Source organism: Cyprinodon tularosa, unplaced genomic scaffold (genome assembly GCF_016077235.1).
Source record: "Cyprinodon tularosa strain WSP-4 unplaced genomic scaffold, ASM1607723v1 ctg140, whole genome shotgun sequence".
In the NCBI taxonomy this organism is placed as follows: Eukaryota; Metazoa; Chordata; class Actinopteri; order Cyprinodontiformes; family Cyprinodontidae; genus Cyprinodon; species Cyprinodon tularosa.
The window spans coordinates 1,121,907-1,145,873 of NW_024038221.1; the positions used below are offsets into that span (position 1 = coordinate 1,121,907).

General features: G+C 39.2%; 1 protein-coding gene and 1 long non-coding RNA gene across 2 annotated transcripts in view; one reads left to right on the forward strand and one right to left on the reverse strand.

Annotated features, from left to right (window-relative positions):
* The window catches only part of raver2 (ribonucleoprotein, PTB-binding 2), a 129,101-nt gene that overhangs the window by 76,145 nt on the left and 28,989 nt on the right, over nt 1-23,967 (forward strand). Inside the window, exons 4-5 of the mRNA XM_038278376.1 lie at nt 1,119-1,283; nt 19,901-20,092. Of these exons, the coding sequence (XP_038134304.1) occupies nt 1,119-1,283; nt 19,901-20,092 (357 nt within the window). The remainder of the gene's footprint in view (nt 1-1,118; nt 1,284-19,900; nt 20,093-23,967) is intronic.
* Nucleotides 17,454-18,325, reverse strand: LOC119778924. The gene is made up of 3 exons (XR_005280147.1): nt 18,113-18,325; nt 17,980-18,035; nt 17,454-17,771 (listed from the first exon to the last, which is right to left on the reverse strand). It is a non-coding gene; the product is annotated as an uncharacterized LOC119778924 (long non-coding RNA).

Genomic DNA, 23,967 nt, shown 5'->3' on the forward strand with positions numbered 1-23,967 from the left:
AATCGTAAAATAGGAGGAAGAACTTTATCCTGTAACTGATAGGTTTGTAGTTCAAGCACCTAATAAACCCATCCATCCATCCATCCATCCATCCATCCATCCATCCATCCATCCATCCATCCATCCATCCATCCGTCAGTTCAGCCATCCAAATTGGCACCAATTGTATGGACTCCTTCTGTCAGCAGGCCCCACAGCAGCTGTGATTAGGTTGTAGCTTGCCAGCATCAGTGTATGAAAGTGTGTATTAATTGATAAATACATTTATGTAACATAAGTCCCTCTGGGGTCCTCAGAATTGATAAAAATGCTATAGAATAACAGGTCATGAGCTATTTTACTATAAACTAGTCATTAATGTATTTTTAGCTCATCGTTGACATAGGCTGTTGTCGTGCATTTCTTTATAGATGAGGAATTGTATATGATTAGCTTTTTTCAAAATAATGGTGTAAATACGTAACTGCTAACTAACATCATAGCTTTTAAAATGATCTATAAAGTGTTTATTACTAAACTGTCCCTAAATTATTTGAGAAAGTTTAGATAATTTAGATCTGATAATTAAATGTTGCTCTCATCCAACACATAAGCTCAGACCTTACTAAAACATTTGGTAGTCTCCAAAATAGAACATATTATTGTGCAGTTATGCAATCTTTGATTTATTTTCATCTGTAAAGTCAGCAACTTGTTTCCTAGATCTTATTCAAACATGAAAATGAGCATTGACAATCATCAGCTTGTCTATTAAATGAAGAACAAGCAACTCGTGAACCATTCTTGTGACTGTTAGATGTGTTTGAGTTGAGTTTTACCTTAAACCTGATTTGTTGCAATCTCTCACTGAGTACTTTAAAGAGCCAAATATGGACTCTTACAGTTGAGCCTGGTTGAAATGTCTGTACATTCAAAACGTTTCTTGCCCTTTTATTTGTGATGCTTAAGTCATATACTTTAGAGATGGAAACAGAATCTTTACTTTACTGATAAGTTTGTATGGAATACATTTATTACAGATTCTAAACTTTGTGATTATCATGACCTGGCTGACTGAAAATGTATATTTAGTCAGTTTGAACTATTTTAATGTGTTTGTGCTTTACTAAATGTTTCAGGGGGATCGGTCGCTGATGGTGCAGTGGATGGATGTCAACCAGCTGAGCCAGGAGGAGAACCTTCATTCAAAGTGTTTGTGTGTCGACCGGCTGCCTCTTGACCTCTGCGACTCCGAGGAACTCGCTCAACTCTTCTCTGAAACATATAAACCAATTTTCTGCCAGGTAAGATTTGGTTGTTGTTTTATTTTGCATTTTAACTGTTGCAAGCTATATCTGATGACAGAAAATATCATCAGTATAACTGAGAGCTCACTACATACAGTAGGTCATGACATAAACAGAAGTTGGCTTTTATCAAAAGCAATCAAGAATCATACTCTCAATGGGCTGCAGAGATCTTGGATAAACCACAAACTTTTCCATCGCTGGATTACAGAGACACATGCTTTTCTGGCACACCTGTAGCCCTCCACCTCACCATGTATCACGGTAAACACACCATCTCCATACCACCCCATGGTTGGGGTAGTCAGTTCAGTTTTGAATCGCTATTTTTTTACTATCCAAATGCAATGTCACACTGAAGTACACAGACAATCGTTGAGCACTTAGACCAAGCGGAAAACTGCAGCTCAAGCTGAAGCCTGCTTACCTGAGTTTAGACCGCCGACAAGCTTCTGATCGGCCAGGATGTCTGAAAAAAGTAAGAGAGACATAGGCTTCTTTGAAAGTCAAAGTATAAGTTACATTCAAAGAATTGTGTCACACCCCTCCTAAAACACCTTTATTGGCTCCATGACTGATTTTATATATGAGCTTATATATATATATATATATATATATATATATATATATATATATATATATATATATATATATATATATATATATATATATATATATATATATATATATATATATATATATATATATATATATATATGTAAATAAGCTCATAAAAATGATAAAACTATTTGTTTGGGATGGAAGAGATGCAAGAGAAAGTGGAGGAAATGGACAGAGAATGTGGAGGAAACAAACATAGAAGAACTATTAGAAAAAATGGCCCATGATACAGAGTAGTCCTTAACAGTTTCCTAAAGACTAGAAAATAGGGGTGGATGTTTATCTTCCAGTGGGACAGTGGCCCTATGAAGTATATTCATATGATAGTAGCTCACTCAATGTACATGCTTGAATCCAATTAAGACTGTGTGGCTTTCAAAATTTATGTTCCAAGTACAATGTTTAGGTTTGTAAAGCTATTAAATATACGATGGATTAACTAAGCATTACAGTAGACTTACAAGTCTGTTGTTTATGGCAGCCACGTTTATTAATCTAAAGAAACGCAGCCTGAAAATGCAAACATTATGTTGTTTAAAAATGGCTTAACTTTATCATGGGAGACACATCAGTTGTATGACCAGGGCTTTGCTGCTGTTTTAACTATGCATGTGTTTGTTGGGTCGTGGTAGGGGTAGTACTGCTTAAATGGCCTATTGTGGTCAGCCAAATTTACATGGTAAACATACAGTAGTATATTTGTCTGCAAAGGTGAGGGTGGACCCAGATCAAGGTGGGACTAAAAGAATATATATAGCTTAGAACCATTTGGGTAATTGCGGATGTGATGAGGAAACCTTTTTGTGATTTGAAGTTATACTAAAATAATATATTTTAATACAACTGCTCAACCAGCGCCTTAAAAAAATCCCCTTCATCTCCACACATACATTTTCACTACCAGGTAGGTGGCACATGTTTAATGGATTTAATTCATTTTGCTCCACCTCTCAGAATGTTCATTGTGAGGTGTGTCTGCAGCATTTGTTTTCTCTCAGATTTGGTTATTTTATTATTTTTTTTTGTTTGTTATCTGCTCCTCCCCCTCATAGCCATTTAAAGTCCACTCAATGAATGTCGGCCATCTCCTGCATTTCCAGTTTTAGCTCCACCCTTCTTCCTCTTCCTCCTACATAGAAATCAATACACCTACATCTTCCTGGTCCCATGATGCTTTGTGGGTGTTTAGCTCATGTTTTGCTGTTGCAGAGCCAGCAGTGTTTGACCTAAAGTTCAGCTTTTATTTTTCCTGTGTTATGTATTATGTGCTTTTTGAGTCAGTGTTATACTGGTGTTTAAAACATATGCATTTGAATGCTTAATGCAAAAAGCATGTGAGGGCTAACTGAACACAGGGCACAAATGCACCAATTTACCAGGTTTTACATTTGCCTTCATGCAGTAATATTCGGCTCACTCCTATATATTACTTTAACATTAATATTTATGTTTTACTCTGATGAACGGTGAGGCTGTTTGATTTTAGCCAATCAAACACCTTTATGCAAATAAACTCCAGAAAAGAGAACTAGTGATGGGTCCAGCAACACAAATGCATCAGTGCATGGGTCGAGCATAGAGAGCAAAACTGTATCGGTGCATGTGTTGTTTATCATGTGAACGATACAGACGTTGTTTCTAACTTACTAACACAATAAACTGTGTTAAAAATGTCAACATGATGCATCTGCTTAAAAAAAAAAGTCTAATCTTTTGCAGTTTAATTTTCTCATTGTGTCATACTTGTCCTCCCAGTTATCACTCAACTTATCTGAATTAAAGTTAATTTAAAATTAGTGTTTTTACTGTACTTATTGTTTTAAGATTATTATTTAAAATCCTAGTCCACAAGCATCCTCATTCACATTATCTCGTTATGATATATGTTTACATTATTTACTGGGTGCATCTAAAAATAGATATTTTCAATCTAAACACAGATATGATAAAATATAATATAACCTACAATAACTTCAATGATTACAGTGTCCTGTCTGACAATGTGGCAATAAGAATAATTGTCTTTATGCCAAAAAGAGCCCAATAGATTTTACTTTCACAAGTGGAACAGTACGGCTATCTCCATAGTGTTCTGCTTGATTTATGCATAAAAATAGCTTTATTATATTTTATGCAGGGAGTATTACAGATTATATGGACACTTCAATGTAAGTAGAACAGGAAAGGACAAACTGAAAAAAGGAGAAAAGATGAAAGAAAGAGGAGATAAAATGGAGATAATGATAAAACATCTTCAGTCTGCTTCATCACCTGCAAAGAGATGTAAAAAGAACAGCACAACCAACAGATATAGTATAAGAGATACAATAAAGTCACACCTTGATACTATCGCTGAAGTATAGGTAGTCTTATTTAATCTGACATGTATACTGTGGTAGCTAAAGATAAGAATATGGGCTTTCTGTATGGAAGTGAATCTCTAAGTACCTGGAACCAAGCATCTGTAGTTGTTTGTGAGAGTGCACTTATGCATGTAAAGCTTATCCAAAAGGGAAAATGCTCAATAGTGGTTGTGATGAGCCAAAGCCGTGCCCCCCCAAGAGCATCGAGGCGAGCGCGAGGGGCCAACCCAGGAAATCTAACCCCCCTCCAAGGGTGGAGGAGAGAAGACCCAGAGGAAATCCCCCAGCAGCTGCAATGCCGAAGTCTCCGGGAGCCACAGGGAAGAGTCCACGGGCTCCACAGTTAGCCAGCCACCCCGAAGTGGAACCGACCATGGGCCCAAGGGGGCCAGGCCCTGCGAAACATCCCCCAGGAATAAGGCAGTATCCGCCCGGGCATCCACCCCCAAACACTGAGCATCGCCAGTGCACTGGCGAGCCAAAGCAACAGCCAGTGGAGGGAGTCAGGACAGGAGGAATGGGCTCCACACTTAGCACTTAGAGACTTTAGATGTTCTTGGGAGTGGGAGCAGTTCAGACCGAACCTGACAGATTCGGTCTGTCAGGTCTCAATCACGCCTTCCCACCCTAGTGCCACTAAAAAAAATAAAATAAAATAAAAAATAAAAAAAGAAAGAAGAACGTATCGCTCCATGGCCACAGGCTCTTATATAGTCTTGGAGCTAAGGCTTTTGCTCTAAAACTTTTCCTCCTGCTCGACTACTGGTCATGGCTGAGGCAAAAAAAAAGTTTAAACCTTCTGAGGAGGCTAAAAAGAGGAAATGTGAAAACGATCGTGCACGAGGAAAAACAACAGTGGATCTTGGAAAAGGAGTTTGTTGATGGCTGAAAAAGAAGCCGGATGTAAAACCGATTCTCTTTTCCCCAATGTATTATTAGACTGGTAAGTACTTTGGTCCTTAAGAAACACCTGCATTCACCCATCACAACAACCATCCCACCAAACGTTTCATATAACCAGAAAAATACAGTTCTCTTGGCAAGTGCTAAACTCTGACTCATTCATGTGATTATTCGATGAAGAAGGGTTATTCTTAAGGCCAGAGCTCCCCCTGCTCTAGTAAGAGCTTAGATACAACTGCTTGACGAAGGAAATGTATTCTATGAAGCTCTCTACACCCAGAATTTTTAGGTTCTGCAGCGATATACTTTGTGTAAGAGGGGAGTGTGGCCTAGTGATTAGGGCATTTTGCTTGTAATCCAGAGGTTCTGAGTTCAAAACCCACTCCCACAGACTGACACTCTGGGTCTCTGAGCAAAGACCCTTAACCCCACACTGCTCCCCTGGCACCGGACATTAGCAGCCCACTGCTCCCCATAGGGATGGGTTAAATGCAGAGGTAAAAATCTCCCCCATGTGAGATCAATAAAGTTTAATTAATTAATGCTTGCAACTATGCATGTCAATATCCACTGCCCCCACCCTTCACCTCATCAGTTAAAATGGCCCACCACTTTATGGCTTAGTTGTTGTTTCCAATCACCAATAATACCTCAGAGATATATTTAGGGGTGAGGGAATTTCAAAACTGGAGGTATTGCACAGGCATCCTCTCTAGGTATCACACTAGAATTCACTGAGCTCCTGAGTCTACAGGCTCTTAATACATCTGTGATGATTGGAACACCTAGTTTGAACTGTCTGGATGGGTGGGTGAATAGTTTTTGCATTACATGTGTCTTCAAGGTTAAAACATTTAGAGCTTCACTGAGATATATTCATCCTCTCCATCAGTTTCAACACAACTCTACAGTGCCTGTGAGCTGCTTGCACATGCAGTGTTGCACTTATGGCATGTTGGGAATCTCAGGACTGTGAAAAAATCTGCAATACCATCTGTATCAACTAACTTTCTCTCTCTATACTGTATATACAATATTTTTTCTACTCTCACCGCAGAAAAGAGGCAGGAAATAAAGATGTCTTTGCAGTGCTGTGCTCAGATGACCAAGTTTGTTTTTGGGGACTACATGCAAAATGCTACATGTGACATGAAACTGACATGAAACCATCAGGCATGGTGATTTGCAAATCATGCAGTGGGTACAGGCTTCAGCAGGGAAGCTAGATAGAAGCTAAATAAATATCAAAACCTTTCAAGAGTGTGAACTGTAGAAGTGTGTTTTATGTTACTGTCATAGGGCACAGTTCCCGAAACATACAGCCAACTAAAAAACTAAAGTGTAATGGTCAAGATCTGTTATGAAGGCAGCCCAGATCCCTTCAGTTGCACTGTTTTGGAAATTTAAAAGTTATTTAAAACTACTAAGTGGTTCATAACATCTGAATAAAAGTAAAGTGCAGAATATTTTAAGCATCTCTGTTAGGAATTATTTAGCAGTGAACAAAGATCAAGTGCTGTTTGCCTGTTTGCTCCATTTCCTTTAAAAATTGGAGATTACACCTTAAAGGTATTCATGTCAGTTGTTGTTTTCAAAAATCAAGCTAACTACTTGTAGCTGTGCAAGGAAACGGCACATTTATCTGCAGTAGCGTCTACAAGATTGTGGTAAATGGCTTGTGCTTTATTGAGCTACAAACCAAGAAAATACCAATATGTCCAATACCAATCACCACATGTTTAAGACACACAGCGAATATATTGCTAATCAATGGTGGTGAGAAACAGCAACCCTTTCTTTGGTTGGGTGGTTTGGGGAAAGTTGGTTAAAATTAGTGGTTGAAAAAACAAAAAGAATGGATGCTGATCAATTTAGCCATAAACTTGACAGAGTAAATTTGCATTTCTAAATACATAAAAGGATTTGTTGTATTGTGTTAATTTAGTACAAGAAATGACAATAGCATTTTGCTCTCTATAGCCAGTACCTTTAATCCAATTGGAGAAGAGTGAAGTCCTCTCACAAATCCTATTAGGTAAAATGGGTCTGGACTTCATAAAGATACCTCATTACAGTTGTCGTCTGCTGCTTTATCTGGGTCCGGGTTCTGGGTCGTTGGGGCAGCAGGCTCAGCAGAGACTCCTAGACCTCCCTCTTCCTTGAAGAAGTCAGCCTTTAAGCTAAGCTTATTAGACTAATGGTTGACAAGGATTTTGTTGGTTTTGCTGATGCATCTTGCAACCTTACATCCATACTACCTCCTGTCCTCAGCTCCAATTTTGCATATAAACACTTTTTTTCTTGGTGTACCTTCTTGACACCTTTTCTGTTCAGAGTGCACTTAACCTGTGGCCTTGTCCTGAGTGCTGTAATTCCGCCACCTACACAAGAGGCCCTCCAGACGGCACTTTAGCTTTATTCAGACAAGAGAGATGTAGGGAGGAAATGTCAGCCATATTAGAAGAAAAGGACAGGAGGTTGGAGATTTAGGGATGGAGTGTAAAATGCCAGACCTGTTAAAGCTGATGGAGTGATGAAGGTGATGCATGACAATGTTGAGCCTAATAGAGGTACAATGATGTGAGGTGCCACAGTGAAGGGGTGTAGGCGTGAAGTGTTAGATTGACAGCATTGTTGACATGAGTGCGTGCTTAAAATGTAGTTATAATAATAGACATTCTTTTGAGGACCAGAATGTCCATATTCTGGATAAAGAAAATAGGTGGTTTGAGAGGGGCGTGAAGGAAGCCATCTATGTTAAGAGAGAAAAACCAACTTTAAACAGAGGTGGTGGACTGAGATTCCAGCTTCCAAAAACATACAATTCAATCATAGACATGATCCCTTCCAGATATCACCAAACCCCCCACCCCATCACAGAGGAACGAGGGGCTTACCCGCTCCAGCCGGTGAACAATACCTCCTTAACGACCAACCCTTAACAATCATAGACAGGTTTCAGGTATTACAGGAGACAATCCCCCCCTTAATGACAATCCCCCCTTTAACGACCGACCCCTAGAATCATAGACAGTTTCAGATATTACAGGCTAACGATGGAACTAACGACCCATTCATCGGTTTCTATTGCATGTTTCCAAGCGATACAAGGCGTTGTCTATATAAGACTCAAACTCACTGCGGATCCAGACATTTGAATTGAGAAAGCTTCCTGGAGAGGTGGCGAAACGTCTTCAAATCTTGAAAACCAAGTCCAGTGGATATTTTTTGAATTTTTACGGAATAGTTATAATAATAATTGAGACCAAGTTAAACAGTCATGTTGCAGCTCAGTTTGTGAAATGTTTCATCAGCATGCATGTTTATGAATAGATGAAGTAGACGGAAAGATACAGAAGTACTGTAGGCATACCAGGGCTGAAGCACCGGCAGACAGGTTTATCAGAATGAATGTTGTTCAACAAAGGATTTTCAGTTGCATATTTCAGTGACACGCGGCACGCAAAGCTCATAACTTTTACTCAGTTTATCTATGACATCACCTTCAAACAGTGAGCCGCTTCAATAGAAACTGTTTCCATGAAAATCAAAGGTTTCCTTATTTAAATGTGACTAAAATGTCAGCAATTTCCACTGGGCAAATCTGAGCACATGGCATAACCATGCAAACCATGTCAACCATCACTGGCAAAAGTGTTCATTCCTTACACTTGAACTTTTTGTCATTTTAGCTGTTAGATATATGAAATCTCCATCTCAAAATCTGTGTACGGAAAACTGCAATATAAGGGCCTGGTTTGGATGCAATATTTCTTTGGATATAAAATTTTAAGTGACATGCATACCAAAAATATATAAGGCCTACTGAATGAATTGGATGCCTCTAGTGTCCAAACTTCCTTTTATTGGATAATAATAAGAAAGGCTATGAATGAATGTCTTGGTTGTATTGTTAAGGTAAGCTGCTCTTACTTGCTACTGAAATATATATGTCTGAGATTTGTGTATGCAAGAGCAGATACTAACTTGCCGGTAGCCAAATGATATGTGTAGAACTGAGTTCAGTTCTACGTTATCAATCTAGGAAGGCTGTGGTTCAGTCTGTCCGTGAAAAGGAGGGACATTTAGTGAAACACTTCGAGCTGATTGGATGAGATGTCAGCTAGTACCCGCCTTCCATAATACGCTTTCGGCACACTTGGTCGTCCATGAGAGCCACCAATGGAGCCACGATGAGCACAAGAGGATTTGTCTGCAGCTTCTGGAATATTTTTTCACAACTAGTGGAGTAGGCTAATAAATCAAACTTTTTCCAAATGCTGTCAGAAGAAAAGCCAACATATCGTATCCATGCCAACATTGATATGAAAGGATTCTCTACCCATTGGAATAGTGGGTTGAAATCCTGTGAATTGTGATCCCAGGCATTGTGATCTTAGTAGCTCTGTGTAGCATTAGCAGAAGTGTGCCTCTTTCTGGTTGTGAGGAATTAAACCGGTAGCTATCTCGTTCAAATAAGAGATACTGTCCTCAAGTTATCTACTGTGAGGTACTTATTGCTATCCAGGGAGTATTCTAGGGTTGCAACTAGTGATTATTTTGATAATCCATGAATCTGTCAATTATTTTTCCGATTAATCGATGAATAATCAGTTAGCGAAAGGTTCCTTAAAGAGGATTTTATACAGAATCACACCAGGTGAAGCCAAAACTTTTCAACTTCTGGAGTTCTGGACAGAACATAATGACAAAAATAAAAAATAAAATTAATCTTAAATGCAACATATTTATTTTTTTACACAATTTTGGTATACAGTAGCTACTGCTCTAATGGGTTGCTCTGTCAGCTAAAGCACGTTTTAGAGTCTCTATTCTCCAGTTAACGATTAATTGATTACTAAATTAGTTGACGATTATTTCAATAATCGTTTATTCAAGATGAATCAGATTAATTGTTTTAGCCCTAACGTATTCACAATGCTGCACTGTTTTCCACATTTAGCTATGTTATAGCCTTATTCCTATCAATATTGAATTAATCTGTTTCCATTGAATGTGTTTTGTGTGTTGTTGTGTTTTATTTGAATGCGCAATTTTTTGTCTTTGCAGAATTGTTTTATTGCTGAACATTAATGGATTGGAGGCACATTTGAACCCATCAGCCACTATACTTTTGATTTAAACATTCCTGTTATATTTTGATCTGCTCTGTCTGACTCACATTTTCTGACTTAAATTTAAAGTTCTGCTCCTTCTTTCTTAAATATCTCAACACTGAAAGTTGTCACAGTGAGAAGTGAAATACATTTCTCTATGGACAGCTCTGACAGGGCTGTTGTGACCTCATCACTTGTTGACTGACGTGGCCATTTAAGGTCTCTTACATGCACGCAGACTCACAAGCAGCTTCTGATAGATATTCCTGTGGGTCCCAACCCTCGTCATGATGCAGTCAGCATCTCTTGACTGGGGACCACAGCTCCAGTTCAGCAGCTGTCATATGCCTGCTAGCTTTGCATCTTCTCCATTTTAGGTTTGCATCTTTTCAAAGCTAAGGGGGAGACATTTATTCTAACATTACAAAAATGTTTAAGCTTGTTTTCTTCCCACCGTTACATTTTCACTGATGTGAACACAGCACTAATGAGCTGATATATAGTACAGAGCCTTGAGTTGCTTGGCCAAGGTAAAGTCAACAAAGCCTGTAGAGGTTAATATCCACCAAGGCAGAGAACAATAGAAGCCAAAATCAAGGCAACACAGAAAGAAGTAAGCCATCTCTCAGAACGTTCTCACCATGTAGCTGGTATAGTTCACAGAACCATCTGTGCAGAATACTAACTGAAGACTCCCAGGTCAAAATGGCAGCCACCACCCAAGGTGGAGGAGAATTTCAGAGTTAAGCTCCAGATAGAAACAGAAGAAAATGGTTGTGCCGTCTAACGAGACATTGTGATAATTGATAAGCAGCAGATGACAGCCGTAGTGATCGATGCGGGCATCCCAAATGATGGCAATGAGAAAAAATTAACATGACATACTGTAGAAATACCAAGGGCTCAGGGAAGAACTAGAGAGAGCCTGAAAGGTGAACACAACTGTAGTACACGTGGTCATTGGAGGCCTTGGGGCAGTAACCCCCCAACTGGAGTAATGGCGAAACATCAGGCATGTCATTCAGTTCAGTTCAATTCAGTTTATTTATATAGTGCCAATTCACAACACGTCATCTCAAGGCACTTTATAGTTCCCCAGATCATACAGTCAAATTGATTCAAAGTTTTCTAAGGAAAACCAGTTGATTGCATCGACTCATTGACTCGAAGGCAATCCCTCACACTAAGCATGCTTGTAGCCACAGAGGAGGGAAAAAACTCCCTTTTAACAGGAAGAAACCTCCAGCAGAACCAGACTCCGTGTGAGCGGCCATCTGCTGAGACCGAATGGGGTTGAAGGAGACAGAAGCAGACATACAGAAAGAAGCAGAGCTACAAAAGGCAACTTTAAAAGGCGGAAACACACAGCCAGGCAGACAAGCTCCAAACTAGCTCCCATGTCAGAGGAAGAGAAGCACATCCAGCCAGTCTCAGTCAGAGAAACAGGACTACACTGAAAAACAGGCCGATCTCCAACATCTATAAACAAAGGTGTCGTTGGCAGCAGCACAGCTGATATTTCTCCAGGATGGAGTCACAGCCAAACAGGAACAGACCAGATGAAGCTACTATTAGGAAAAAGCAGAGAGAGCAGAATGTTAGAGATTGAACTAACAGATTCTGCAGAGTAGGAGAACAGAGATAGAATGAAGCAGAATGATGAAAATCATTTAAACCATTCAAAATCCCTCACCAAATAAATATATACGGGTTATAACTACAAATGGTTTTTTACCAGCCACAGTGATAATCAAGGTCCTTTATCACAAAAAAACCTTATTCAGAAACCTACACACTTCATAATTATGATAATCAAATGATAAAACAATCTGAATTTTTTACTGTTGCATAATTTGTTGAATCATTTATATGTCATGGCATGGTTTTTAACATTCAAAGCATTGCATCTGGTGATTACCATAAAAAAATGATAAAGTTAATACACAGTCTACCACTGTGTATTAATGTGCCAACAAATCTCTGAGATTTTCTGTTTATTCTACTTGAATAAATAACATATATTTTGAAAGGATTCTTAGGGTACCAATACATTGCAACAGATTGCGTTGATAAATTATCTTTTTGTAATGTCGACACCCACACACAGACACACCCACACCAATAAATACTTGTTCTCAAATCTGAAGTGTTTCTAGATTATATTGTGAAATTGTGTTGGCAGACTTAAAAAAAAAAAATCAATCAATAATGGTATTCTTACGCTGAGCTTAGTAATATATGTCTTTTTTTTTTTTTTGGTAAGATTTTCCACCTAATCTACCTATTGGCCAATGCTGCTACTGCAAAAAAAATATCTTAATTGGGCCGACAAAGGATAATTGCAAATTTGAGGAGAATAATTTCTGCTGAGCCAATCTATTTTTGATTTATATCAGAAATGATTTAGAGGATGATATATGATGTGCCAAATTTATGGACTTAATTACTCTTTAATTATCCCAAATCACACCTTCAGGACACAACAGAAGCACGTGGGGAAATGAGGATAGTTCACTGCTACACTAAAGGGTTCCTGATGAATACTGAAAATATTTCAAACACGTTGTAGAGGTAGATATGTAAAATGTTTATCTGATTGTCATTTTTAACTTCTGTGATAAAGACAAATTATCTGATACAAACGGGAGTAAAAAACTTGATGACATCTGGCTTTTACAAGGCTTACATATAAACAGGCTTTCTTTAAACTGAGATAATAGGGCAGATTTGAAAAAAAGGTGCAGCCTAAGGAAGGATTTAGAGTTAACAGAAACTTAGCTTACTTTTCTGTACCAGTCGCACATTCACATTTGTATTTTAAAATTATTTTCTTTTTTATTAAATAAACACCTGCACTTGTATTATATTTGTTACTTGAGCTCAAATTTAACACATTTTTTTATCTGTTTGTCCTTCTGACTCGCATCATCCGTCAGCCCGCTCTTTCTCGTGCTCTTGTCTTGTCAGTTACTCAATCCATCACTGATGTTTTCCTCCCTCACTTTGCTTTCCTCTCCTCTAGCATTTCATCTCCGTCTCCTCTTCACTCCCACCCCCTCCCTCGCTTTCGCACACCCACCCGTTTTTCCATCCATCAGCCTTTCAAACGATCGAGCTGTTCAGGTGATTTCCATGCACTTTGCTTAATATATGCTGATGATAATAACCGATCGACCCACTGCTGTACAAATATATGCATTTCCTCTCTTTCCATCCATCCTTTGTTTAGACCGGGGTAAAGGGTGGAGGGCAAGAGTGGATCGCCACTTGATTGAGCATTGATGCTAACAGCCGTCAGCTTCCAGGCTGAGTGAGGAGATGAAAGACAGACAGACATTTATATAATGCTGATGTAAATAATGGTGATGTAAATGTTATTATTCATTTTTCACTCAATGTTATGTTGAACCTACAGTATGAGACTAAAGCCTGATTGATGTTGGTTCAAAACATTTTGATTGGTACAATTGTTTTTTCTTAAACAAAATTAGAGATGAAAGCATGGTCTTTGCATTTGAAAGATATGGTAAAAAGAAACACCAGTTCAGTTATTTACAAAAAGGTCATAAGGATTTTGATAAAATAAATGTCAATTAGAGTCTTGTTCTTGTAACATCCACACTGAAAAGGAAGATAAATTTATGTTTAGAAATCAGTTTTTGACCAAAAACAAGTTTTTATTAAACACCTAAACGAAGCATGACAGAGTATTCTAATGATACTCGTACCTGTGGTAAAAACACAGAGCTACAGCAGACTTAGAAAACTTTTATTGTCATTTTGGATACACAGTGTATACAAAAAGAAATTTCGTTTTGTACAGCTTTCCTTTCCGCAGCAGTGATCAAATGTAAACAGTGTGGAAGAAAAAACATGGTGCAAAAAATGGATTGATACAGAAGTTCAGAGCATTAAATATGTATGGTGCAAATATGCTGTATTTTGGTTTGATGCTATCAGTTTGATGGGGAGTCTGTGACATGATTTAGAGTTTCCTCAACAGTTCAGCCGTCTGATGGCAGTGGGGAAGAAACTGTTGCAGAATCTGCTGGAATTGCATCGAATGCTGCAAAGCCTCTTCCCAGAGGGCAGCAAGAAGAACAGTGTATGCTGGGGGTGTGAGGGGTCATTGATGTTATGATGATGTTATGGGCTCGGGACACACAGTGCTTGGATGAAATGTCTTTAATATGAGGGAAGAGGAGCCCCGATGATCTTTACTGCTGTTCTCACCGCTCTTCTCACTGTCTTCCAGTCTGAGGCGCTGATCCTGTTAAACTAATGTTAAAGCTCATGTAGTTTGGCAGTTTAATACTGTTTCTTTTTACATTGGTAAATGTTGAGCACCTTATAGATGGATTAATTCTGGTTTTGCTTACTAAGCCTGACTGGACCAGTGTCGAACCGAGCCATCAGCTCCAGGGCTCCTCCAAGTCCGGAGCCAGCCAGTGACGGAGCAACCTAACCCAACCGGGGGGACAGTATGCTTCCCCCGCCTGCCTTACCGTGCATGAGGCCTTGGCTACCGTCACCAGGCCATGTTCGGTCGCTCCGTCCCCCCACTGGTTCCCTCTCCCCGTCCGCTGGAGTTGCCGGACCAGCACCGGAGCTCACGGCTCGGTTCAATGCCAGGTGTGTTTCGACCACGTGCTGCACTGTAGTCGACCAAAATCCCAGACGATTTTGAAATTCCCCCCAGACTTTTTTTTAGGTATGAAAAGTAGGACATGTCCGGGAAAAAGAGGGCATCTGGTCACCCTAGGTCAGGGGTCGGCAACCCAAACTGCTCAAAGAGCCATATTGAACCAAAAAAAAAGAAAAAAAAAAAAAACCTGTCTGGAGCCACAAAAATGTAAAAGTCTTCTTTATGCCTCGTATGGCAACATGGGGTCTAAGTGTATTAGACCACTATAGAAAAGGACTATCGTATAGCGGTCTATGCTTATATAATAAGCATTCATGATTCAATGTTTATCCTGGAGCAAATGTCACATAGCTGCATGAGGTGAGGGAGGAGCAGTGAACACTTTCACTATGCGCTGCTTCACCGCACTTTACCACACGGTTTAAGTTTTGTTGCATTGATGAAATTATAGAAACACAATAAAGTAATCTTTCTATTGTGGACGTGTTTCTCTTGGGAGGAGTTGACTGAGTCATGAGGAACCAAGCAGGAACTGACATCCATCAGAGCAGAGCTCTCTAACCCTGAAACCCACATCCTCCATCACCAGCGTTCCTTGGTGATATTTATATTTTTAGGATTTGGGAAAAAAATGGAAGAAAGTTCCCATCCCTGCATCAGAGCACTACCTGTTTGATCTGTGGACGATTGTCCATCCTAACAGCGAAACTGGCAGCAGTAGTGGAGTTTTGATTTGCAAACCACTTTTTCTCTCACTCCCAACTTGGTGGTCGGCTGCATATTTAGCCTGCCTTCCCTTGAAATGCCTTTCCAAAGTTTTCTTTTTCTTTTTTTGACAACCTCTTATTACAAAGCAAAAATGCAGGCAATTATTCCGCATAGATAAAAGCTCAATTTGCTCCATTCTTTTAATCCTCTTCTCATCAGCTATCTTCCTTCTGTCCCTTTGGATCCATGGTGCGAGACACACCCGCCTATTTGTTTGCCTGGCACCGTGCCACCCTGGTTGCAAGTTATGACCACTGATCTCTATGGCTATGACGCCAATTATTGTTTAAATGTATGTTATACAAATCTTTACAGCATTGGAAAACATAATTCTTGTTTGACCTCCTGCACACCATATAAAAAAAAAATAGATTTTCATTTTGAAAAAGCTCCAGGGAGCCGCAAGGGGGGCGCTAAAGAGCCGCATGCGATTCAGGAGCCGCGGGTTGCTGACCCCCACCCTAGGCTGAACTCACCTTTTGGGACAGTCTGAGACATCTCGCAGTTTAGGGGGAACAAGGGCTTTAGATAATTCTGTCAAGTGTAAAATGGCTAACTAATTAGTAGGGATCATTTATTTAATGTCAGATTATATTAAGCAAATTACTTACTCATTCAGACCATGAGGTGCTTGCCTAAATCCTCCAACCACCTGCTACAAGCTGCCGTTGCTGGCTTATTTCTACTTGTAGCAGCTTCCCGCTGCTCGGATTTCTACCTAAAAAAAATTCCTGGTGTATTATGTGTATTCCAGTCTCTGGTGTGGGATGCCAGGATCTGATTTGTATAACTCTGCAGGGAGGGGTTTAGTACTGAAGAAATCCAGCACTTGTGCTGAGATTCATTGACTGAATCCTCTCAGGAGCAGAGCCCATTATGCCAGTATACCAGAAGAGCCGTTTATAGAAATGAAAAATGGCAGAAATGTTTCTAGGAATTCTATCAGTACACATATGAGAGTGGTGTTGAGATATTTGGACTGAGTTAAAGCTATGCTAATTCTCCAACTGTTAACACCATAATGATTTGGCAGGACATTGTAGTGAAAACTCTGTTGCGTTGCATGACTATTATGTTCCTGGAAAGGCTGTGAAACATTCATTGCACATTTATTCAATGCAAAATTAGTCCTTTGTGGTTGTTGTTATCCTCTCAAATATCCCACTGAGACTAACTGGACTTTGTAGTTAAACAGAGCTCATATGTAGAGGTTGATCATACTAAATTCTGTGTAATTTGTCTTCCTCCTTTTACTCAAAAGATAAAAAAAATGCAATGGTTTAAGCTTTTATTTTTGTCAGCACATCCAAATTTTATAGCAAAAAAAAACTTCAATTATCTACCAACCCTTATTTTCTTTTAAAGCATCAAGTGACATGTTTTTCCTACATATGCAGAAAATTAAGAAAGTACTAACAGTAAAGAAAAAAATACTTCAGATTCGTACATATGATGAAAGATGTCAGTCCAAAGTTTACAGAAAGTGATGATGAGTAAAGGTAATACCAGAATGATTAATTGTACGAAAGTTCAGGTAGATGTCAGGCTGTGCAAAAACAATGTAAATATAGTGAAACTATATATTGTTCTTTGACTGCAGCAATACCACCACAAAGATGTTGTGGACCCAAGTTGCATTCTAGGATTAGAAATAACCCAAATTAAAGTCAACCCATGTGATTTCTTAAAGACTAGGTTCGTCTGCTGGAGGAAGTGGCAAATTGTAAAACACAGAGACAGTTTGATGGTGCAAAATTAGTGAGTTGTATTATTATTTACAATATATACACAAGTTAATCCACAATTTTAAAGTCCAAATGGGTTCCTTAAACCAAGGAAGTCAACCAGTCTTTGTTGATGATGAAAGGGAGAAAAAACAAAAATAATCCAATTCCTTCAGTGGAGACTTGTTGGGCTGAATCTCCAACCAGTTCGGAAGAGTTTCCTCAGACAATCCCAATCCGTTAAGCGGTTAGCTCGCCAGTCTGGTCAGCATGAAGCCAGACAATCTTTGCTGTATCCTAGACCCTTCAGCCACGCCTTGAGGGGGATCTGCAATATACCTGGCCTGTGTAAACAGGTCTAAATAATCAATTTACATGTACATGTATTTTCTTATAAATGCAGGAGTTTACATAATAGTTAAATGCAACTTATGCAAAACAGTATTTCTACAGAACAGTAGTTTTGGTAAGCATTTCAATTTAGTTCAGTGTATAACTATAACAGGCTGGGGAGGCTAGTGCTAGCATGCTAGCTCCCAAGCAAACACTAACCAGTTCCCTCTTGACCAACCGTGATCTTTACAATGTTTGGTTGATTGATCACACGTCTGCAAATTAACAGAGGCACACGATTGAAGATATACAATAGATATGATAACCACTTGGGAACAGACCAGAAGCCTACCTGCACGTCAGGGTCCAACAGCATTTCCTACCTAAGGCGCGGTTAGCAGCCATATAAGCCATAGCTGTCAATTAGGACAATGACGTGCAGCTGGCACATGATGTCAAAACGGTGCGAGAACAGTATTGTTCTCACTAGATTAGTGTTGAATAAATTAAGGAAAGGAGGATTTTAATTAAACCTTTAAATAAAAATAAATAGAATTAAATCTAAAAATGGAAAATAAAATAAACTGAATCTAATATAGAAAAATTATCCTGGTTACAGTTTGCATTACTTTTCTGAAATAAAAGAATAAACGCCTAAAACAGCAGTACAAATGGAAAAAGACAGCTGGGTTGGTCGGATCCGGCTTGGAGGAATTTTTCGACAAAATACCTCAAACAACAAAAATATGAAGCCCCAGGAGAAATTAAATCAGAGGTCCTAATATTGTCAGACAGAAATTTTCTTGAATTTTAGTGCATCAAAGGTGAAAAACCTACAAGAAACAAAAACATGACTAAGCTCCCAATGATCAATGGAGAGATTTAGGGATTGTAGAAATAAGAAATCTGTGTCATGATGAAATTAGGTCAAAACAGCACCAAAATGAATTACTTACACCCTAGCAGTTATTTTTATTGGTTTATTGTTACGTTTACTGGTCACTTCATGTCACCTGTTTGATATTAATAAGGAGAAAGTCATTTTAAGGATTTAGGGATTTAGGGATGATCCTATAGACTAGACTTAGACTTGGACAACTTTTATTGCCATTTCGTATACACAGAGTGTATACAAAACGAGATTTCGTTTTGTATAACTTTCCGACAGTAAATGAGCAGCAGCTCAGCAGTGAAATTAACATTTCCATTCCAAAAGAAAAACATGGTGCAAAAGGCATTGATATTGAAATTCAGAGCATTTCAGGCCAAATATACAGTATATGGTGCAAATATGCAGTATTTGGTTTAGTGTTTAAAGTGTGATGCAGAGTCTGTGACTTGATTTTAGAGTTTTTTCAACAGCTCAGCAGTCTGATGGCAGTGGGGGGAAAAGCTGTTGCAGAATCTGCTGGTTTTGCATGGAATGCTGCAAAGCCTCTTCCCAGAGGGCAGCAGGGAGAACCGTCCATGGTGGGGGTGTGAGAGGTCATTGATGATGTTACGGGCTCGGGACACGCAGAGCTGGGATGAAATGTCTGTAATGGAGGGAAGAGGAGCCCCGATGCTGTTCTTACTCTTCCCACTTTCTTCCAGTCTGAGGCGCTGCAGCCTCCACATCACAGTGAGACAGCTGGTCAGAACGCTCTCTATGGTGCTTCTGTAGAAGGTCATGAGGATGGGTGGGGGCAGGTGGGCTCTCCTGATCCTCCCCAGGAAGTACAAGCGGTTTTGTGCCCTTTTGATTGATTGATTGATTGATTGATTGATTGACATTATTGATCTCACAGTGGAGAAATTTACCAGTTATATCAGCTTAAATAGTCAGTGAAGAAGAAGGTGCCAAAGGAAAAATATATATATAGGTATATGTATGTATTTGTATGTAAGAATTGTCTCAACATTACACAACACTCACTTGCAACTGGCTTCCTTACTTTTCTCATTATGGTGGACTTTTTTTAAGTTTTTATTATAATCATTTGTAGTGTAAGATGTAGTGCAGATTACTGGCATTAGGTTCTTGCCAAATAATTAAAGAAAAGAGACAAACCAACCAGATCAGAAATCTTCCTGATGAAAGCTTGAAGAAATGTTGCCTGCGGGTGACTTTAAAATCCATTTTCTTTGTCTCGTCCTGCAGCTCGCTCAGGATGAAGGGAGCTCGGTGAGAGGCTTTGGTGTGGTGGAGTATGAGAGCGCAGAGCAGGCTGAAGCCGTGCTGACTGAGATGGACCGAACTCTGGTGGGCGGGCAGGAGGTTCGTCTGTCGCTTTGCACCCCCGGCACCTCTGGGAGAAGTACCTTGGCTGCTCTCATTGCCGCCCAGGGAATGGTGAGTAAACTGCACACAGAACAGCAAGAACCCTGAAGGTTTTGTCTGTGCATACATTTCTCTATCGAAATTTTGTCAGTTTTATTTAGTTCACATCATTTTTAGAATAGCAAATAAATCTTAAAAGATTTACATGAAAACCAGTGCTAAATAAGGTATAATAATCATAATTTAGTTATATATTTTATCAACACTAGATTTTTTTAATCAACTACAAAAAGGCAACCTTTCTAAATAGATCCTTCAGCAGTTGGGGGGAAAACGATTTGAGTCCTCACTGTTCTCTAATTTAACTCTAAATATAGACTTAGACAACTTTTGTTGTCATTTTGTATACAAAGAGTGTATACAAAATGTAGTTTTCAGATAGTAAATGAACATTCCCATTCTATAAAGTGCAGCAATGATAAAATGTAAACAGTTTGGTAAAAAAAAAAAAAAAACATGGTGCAAGAAAACACATTGATATGGAAGTTCAAAGCCTTAATATATATGGTGTAAATATGCAGTATTTTTGGTTTGGTGTTATCAGTGTGATGCAGTCTGTGACATGATTTAGAGTTTTTTTTAACACTCAGCAGTCTGTTGGCGGTGGGAAGAAACTGTTGCAGAATCTGCTGGTTCTGCATCGGATGCTGTAAAGCCTCTTCTCAGAGGGCAGCAGGGAGAATCGCCCATCGTGGGGGTGTGAGGGGTCATCAATGATGTTGCGGGCTCAGGACACAAAGCGCTGGGATGAAATGTCTTTTATGAAGGGAAGAGGAGCCCTGATGATCCTCTCTGCTGTTCTCACCACTCTTCTAACTTTCTTCCAGTCTGAGGCGCTGATCCTGATTGAGCTAACATTAAAGCTCATGTAGTTTGACAGTTTAGTACCGTATTTTCCACACTTTAAGGAGCACTTCAGTTTTCTTTTTAAAACAGTAAATGTCGAGCACCCTTTACATGGATTTATTCTGGTTGTGCTTACTAAAGGGCTGGTTATACTCCCCGCAGCAGTGTGTCGCAGTGAGCTTGATGCAGAAATTTTTTTATTTTATGCTCAATTTTGAGCGTGGTCTGCGCTATACGCTGTGGGTCTAGATGCGGGTCCAATTTGTCCGCAAACGGAGGGAGATGCGGGCTTTAAAGAGTCGGGATCCAGGTGGAAAAAAGGTCAGCATTCTCGCGCACCTCGCTCTTCTAGCTGGTAAAACTTCATGAGTTGTTTTCCGCAATGGCGGTCATACAAACAAAACAAACCGGCCTCCTGTCTGCGGCACTGTCTGCGCTCACCTACAATTTGGGAGAGGTGCAGCAGAGTGTCTGCGAAGGGGGCGGGGACGTCTTTTTGTTCATTGCGACACCTACGCAGATGACCTACTTTCGAAGTATAAATCAGCCTTAAGCCTGAAGCTATTTTCTGTGCTACACAGCGCTCTGTCAAAATGTCAAAACTTTAGTAAGCTACAAAGCCACAGCTCTTGCAAACATAAGATAAATCACAACCTAAACCAAAAAGTTACTGCCAGAGAGCACCTGAAGCTGAGTTGATTTCACTTGGACCACTGACCACCAATTACAAACAATGGTAGATAACAGACATCAAGTTCCCAAATAGCTGCTAACAATAAACTTTTCTATGGAAGACATGGTCCTGTGGCAAATTTTAATATCTTGGCTTGTCATAGAATGTCCCTGCTCTCCCATATGTCATCCAATCTGCTCCATATTGGAAATAATTAATGATGGTAGAGTAGAAATAACTGTGCTTACTGCTGTGTGCTGTGACAGGCAGAACCAATGCCTCAGGTAAAATGGGCAAAATGACTATTTATTAAGGTGTAGAGTTGAAAAAAAAGAAGATAATTAAGCATCAGCTTTATGTGCATGTAAATGATGAGACACATAATTCAGATGTGCAGGATGAATGTGCAGAGAGGAAGAGAGAGGTAGGCATTCTGGATCCAAATCACCATGACCTGCACAGAGGAGGAAAAAAAAGGGGGCAGACACACCAAGACACAAAACCCAACAGATAATGCCTAAAGTTTTTCCTTTTCAACTTGGCTCCTTATATTCCAGCTCGTTTTCCTCCCATGATCTCAGAAGTCTGAACTCTTCTACTCATGCAAAACTATATCAGAAATAGAGTGGCTGACTACTTTTTTGTTGCATATCAGCAGATATGTGCCTATATTGGCTGATGCATTAGTGCAGAGCCACTGAGTAGGAGAACTTTCCCTACAGCAGACCAAAAAACCAAAAAAAAAAGCGACCCAATCATAACACAGACAGATTGGTGACAGATCCGATACTTTAAGTAACTTTTTCACAAAATACAAAAGAACTATTAAAAAGATTACGGATTGAAAAGTTGTTTTCAATATAATATGCCGTTGTGAGTCATGGGAAATTTGTGTTTTTATTATCTAGATTTAAAAAACGCAACATCTAAAAGAAAATTTTAAATAAAAATAAAAAATAAAAATATGTTTATTTTGCTTGAAGTCTAGTTGAAAGCTAAAACCTTTAGTTAAGAGGATAGTATTGGTAGCCCTTCCTATGACACAGTACCCCTGAAGTAGCTTTGACCCTTTAAAAGGTGGTGACCCCTAACAGCTAATTTCCCTCAAACTACTGACGCTCCACATGTTGCCCTGAATTGGTGCCCATTAGCCAATGGAGTTGTTAAAATCCTCCTATTCAACAGCTCCTGCACTGGAAGGTGCGCCGTTTAGGGGTGGCGTAGTGTAATTGCAAAGGTTTGTGATAGAAATTTATTTTTTTTATGCATTTATTGATAGCAATGTTGAAATATGTTACACTGTGTAATGAATAGCTAAACCTAATATAGTTGCTCCGTAAAGTTGGTAGTTGCAGCGCTTAAATGTCGTTTTTAATTCATTTATTGTGCTATTTCTACAGTTGACATTTCTTTCTTCAAGTGTTAAAAAGTTTTGAGCAGCGTTAGAAATGAAGGGGGTGCAAAAACATTATTTTGTAAACAAAAGGGGGGCTTAGCAAGAAAAAATTTTCCGACATTACTTTAGATCATGTCGAAAATCGCATATTTCCGGCATATTGCATATGCATTTCTGCTCGCTAAATTTGCCATCCATTGTTAATACTAAGCCCAATTTGTTACTGAACAATTGTTTTGTTGTGTAATTGAAGACTAATGTAACATTTGTTAAAGTGTTGCTTTCATATTTGCATATGCTTTCTATATTTTTCCATAACTTATTTAAGAAAACAAAGTAAAAGCAAGTAAACAGAAAGTCCAGACTGTGGTGTAGGGGACAGCAGCACCTCAACAAGCCACCCAGCTTTGATTCTAATAGAGAAAGAGGAGAGAGACAGGAAAGATATAAGTCACCCCAAACATAAAAGACTGACAGAGAGCGTCAAACATAAAAAAAACCCAAAACATTAATAAAATTATCTATGTGTAACTCAAGTGAAACATGCAAAACTGATTTTTTAATGATTATATTAGATGTTTAGCTTAAGCTTAAATGTGAATTTGGGGCAACTAGGTCTTAAGGTTTGCCGTTGCCATGACATTTCCTATCTGTAAAACCATAAGCTGCATCATTGAACTGTTGAACAATGCAAGCACAGAAACATACCTGTTCATAGCTAATTGTGCAGCTAATGCCAACTGGTTAGATTACATTCAGTGCTGAGGATTTGACTTGGTTCCACATGCATGAGCACCCTCTGGCTGAGAGACTCTCTGTAGCTGCGACGTGTCTCCTACACAGTGCCGTGGATGCAGAGAAGCATTGACATGATAATTATAGTTCTGCAGACTGATTGGGCTCCTCCACTGTCTCCTGTTGCTTGAAATAAACCAAAGTCACAGCTTTAGACACAGTAATGGTCTCGCACAT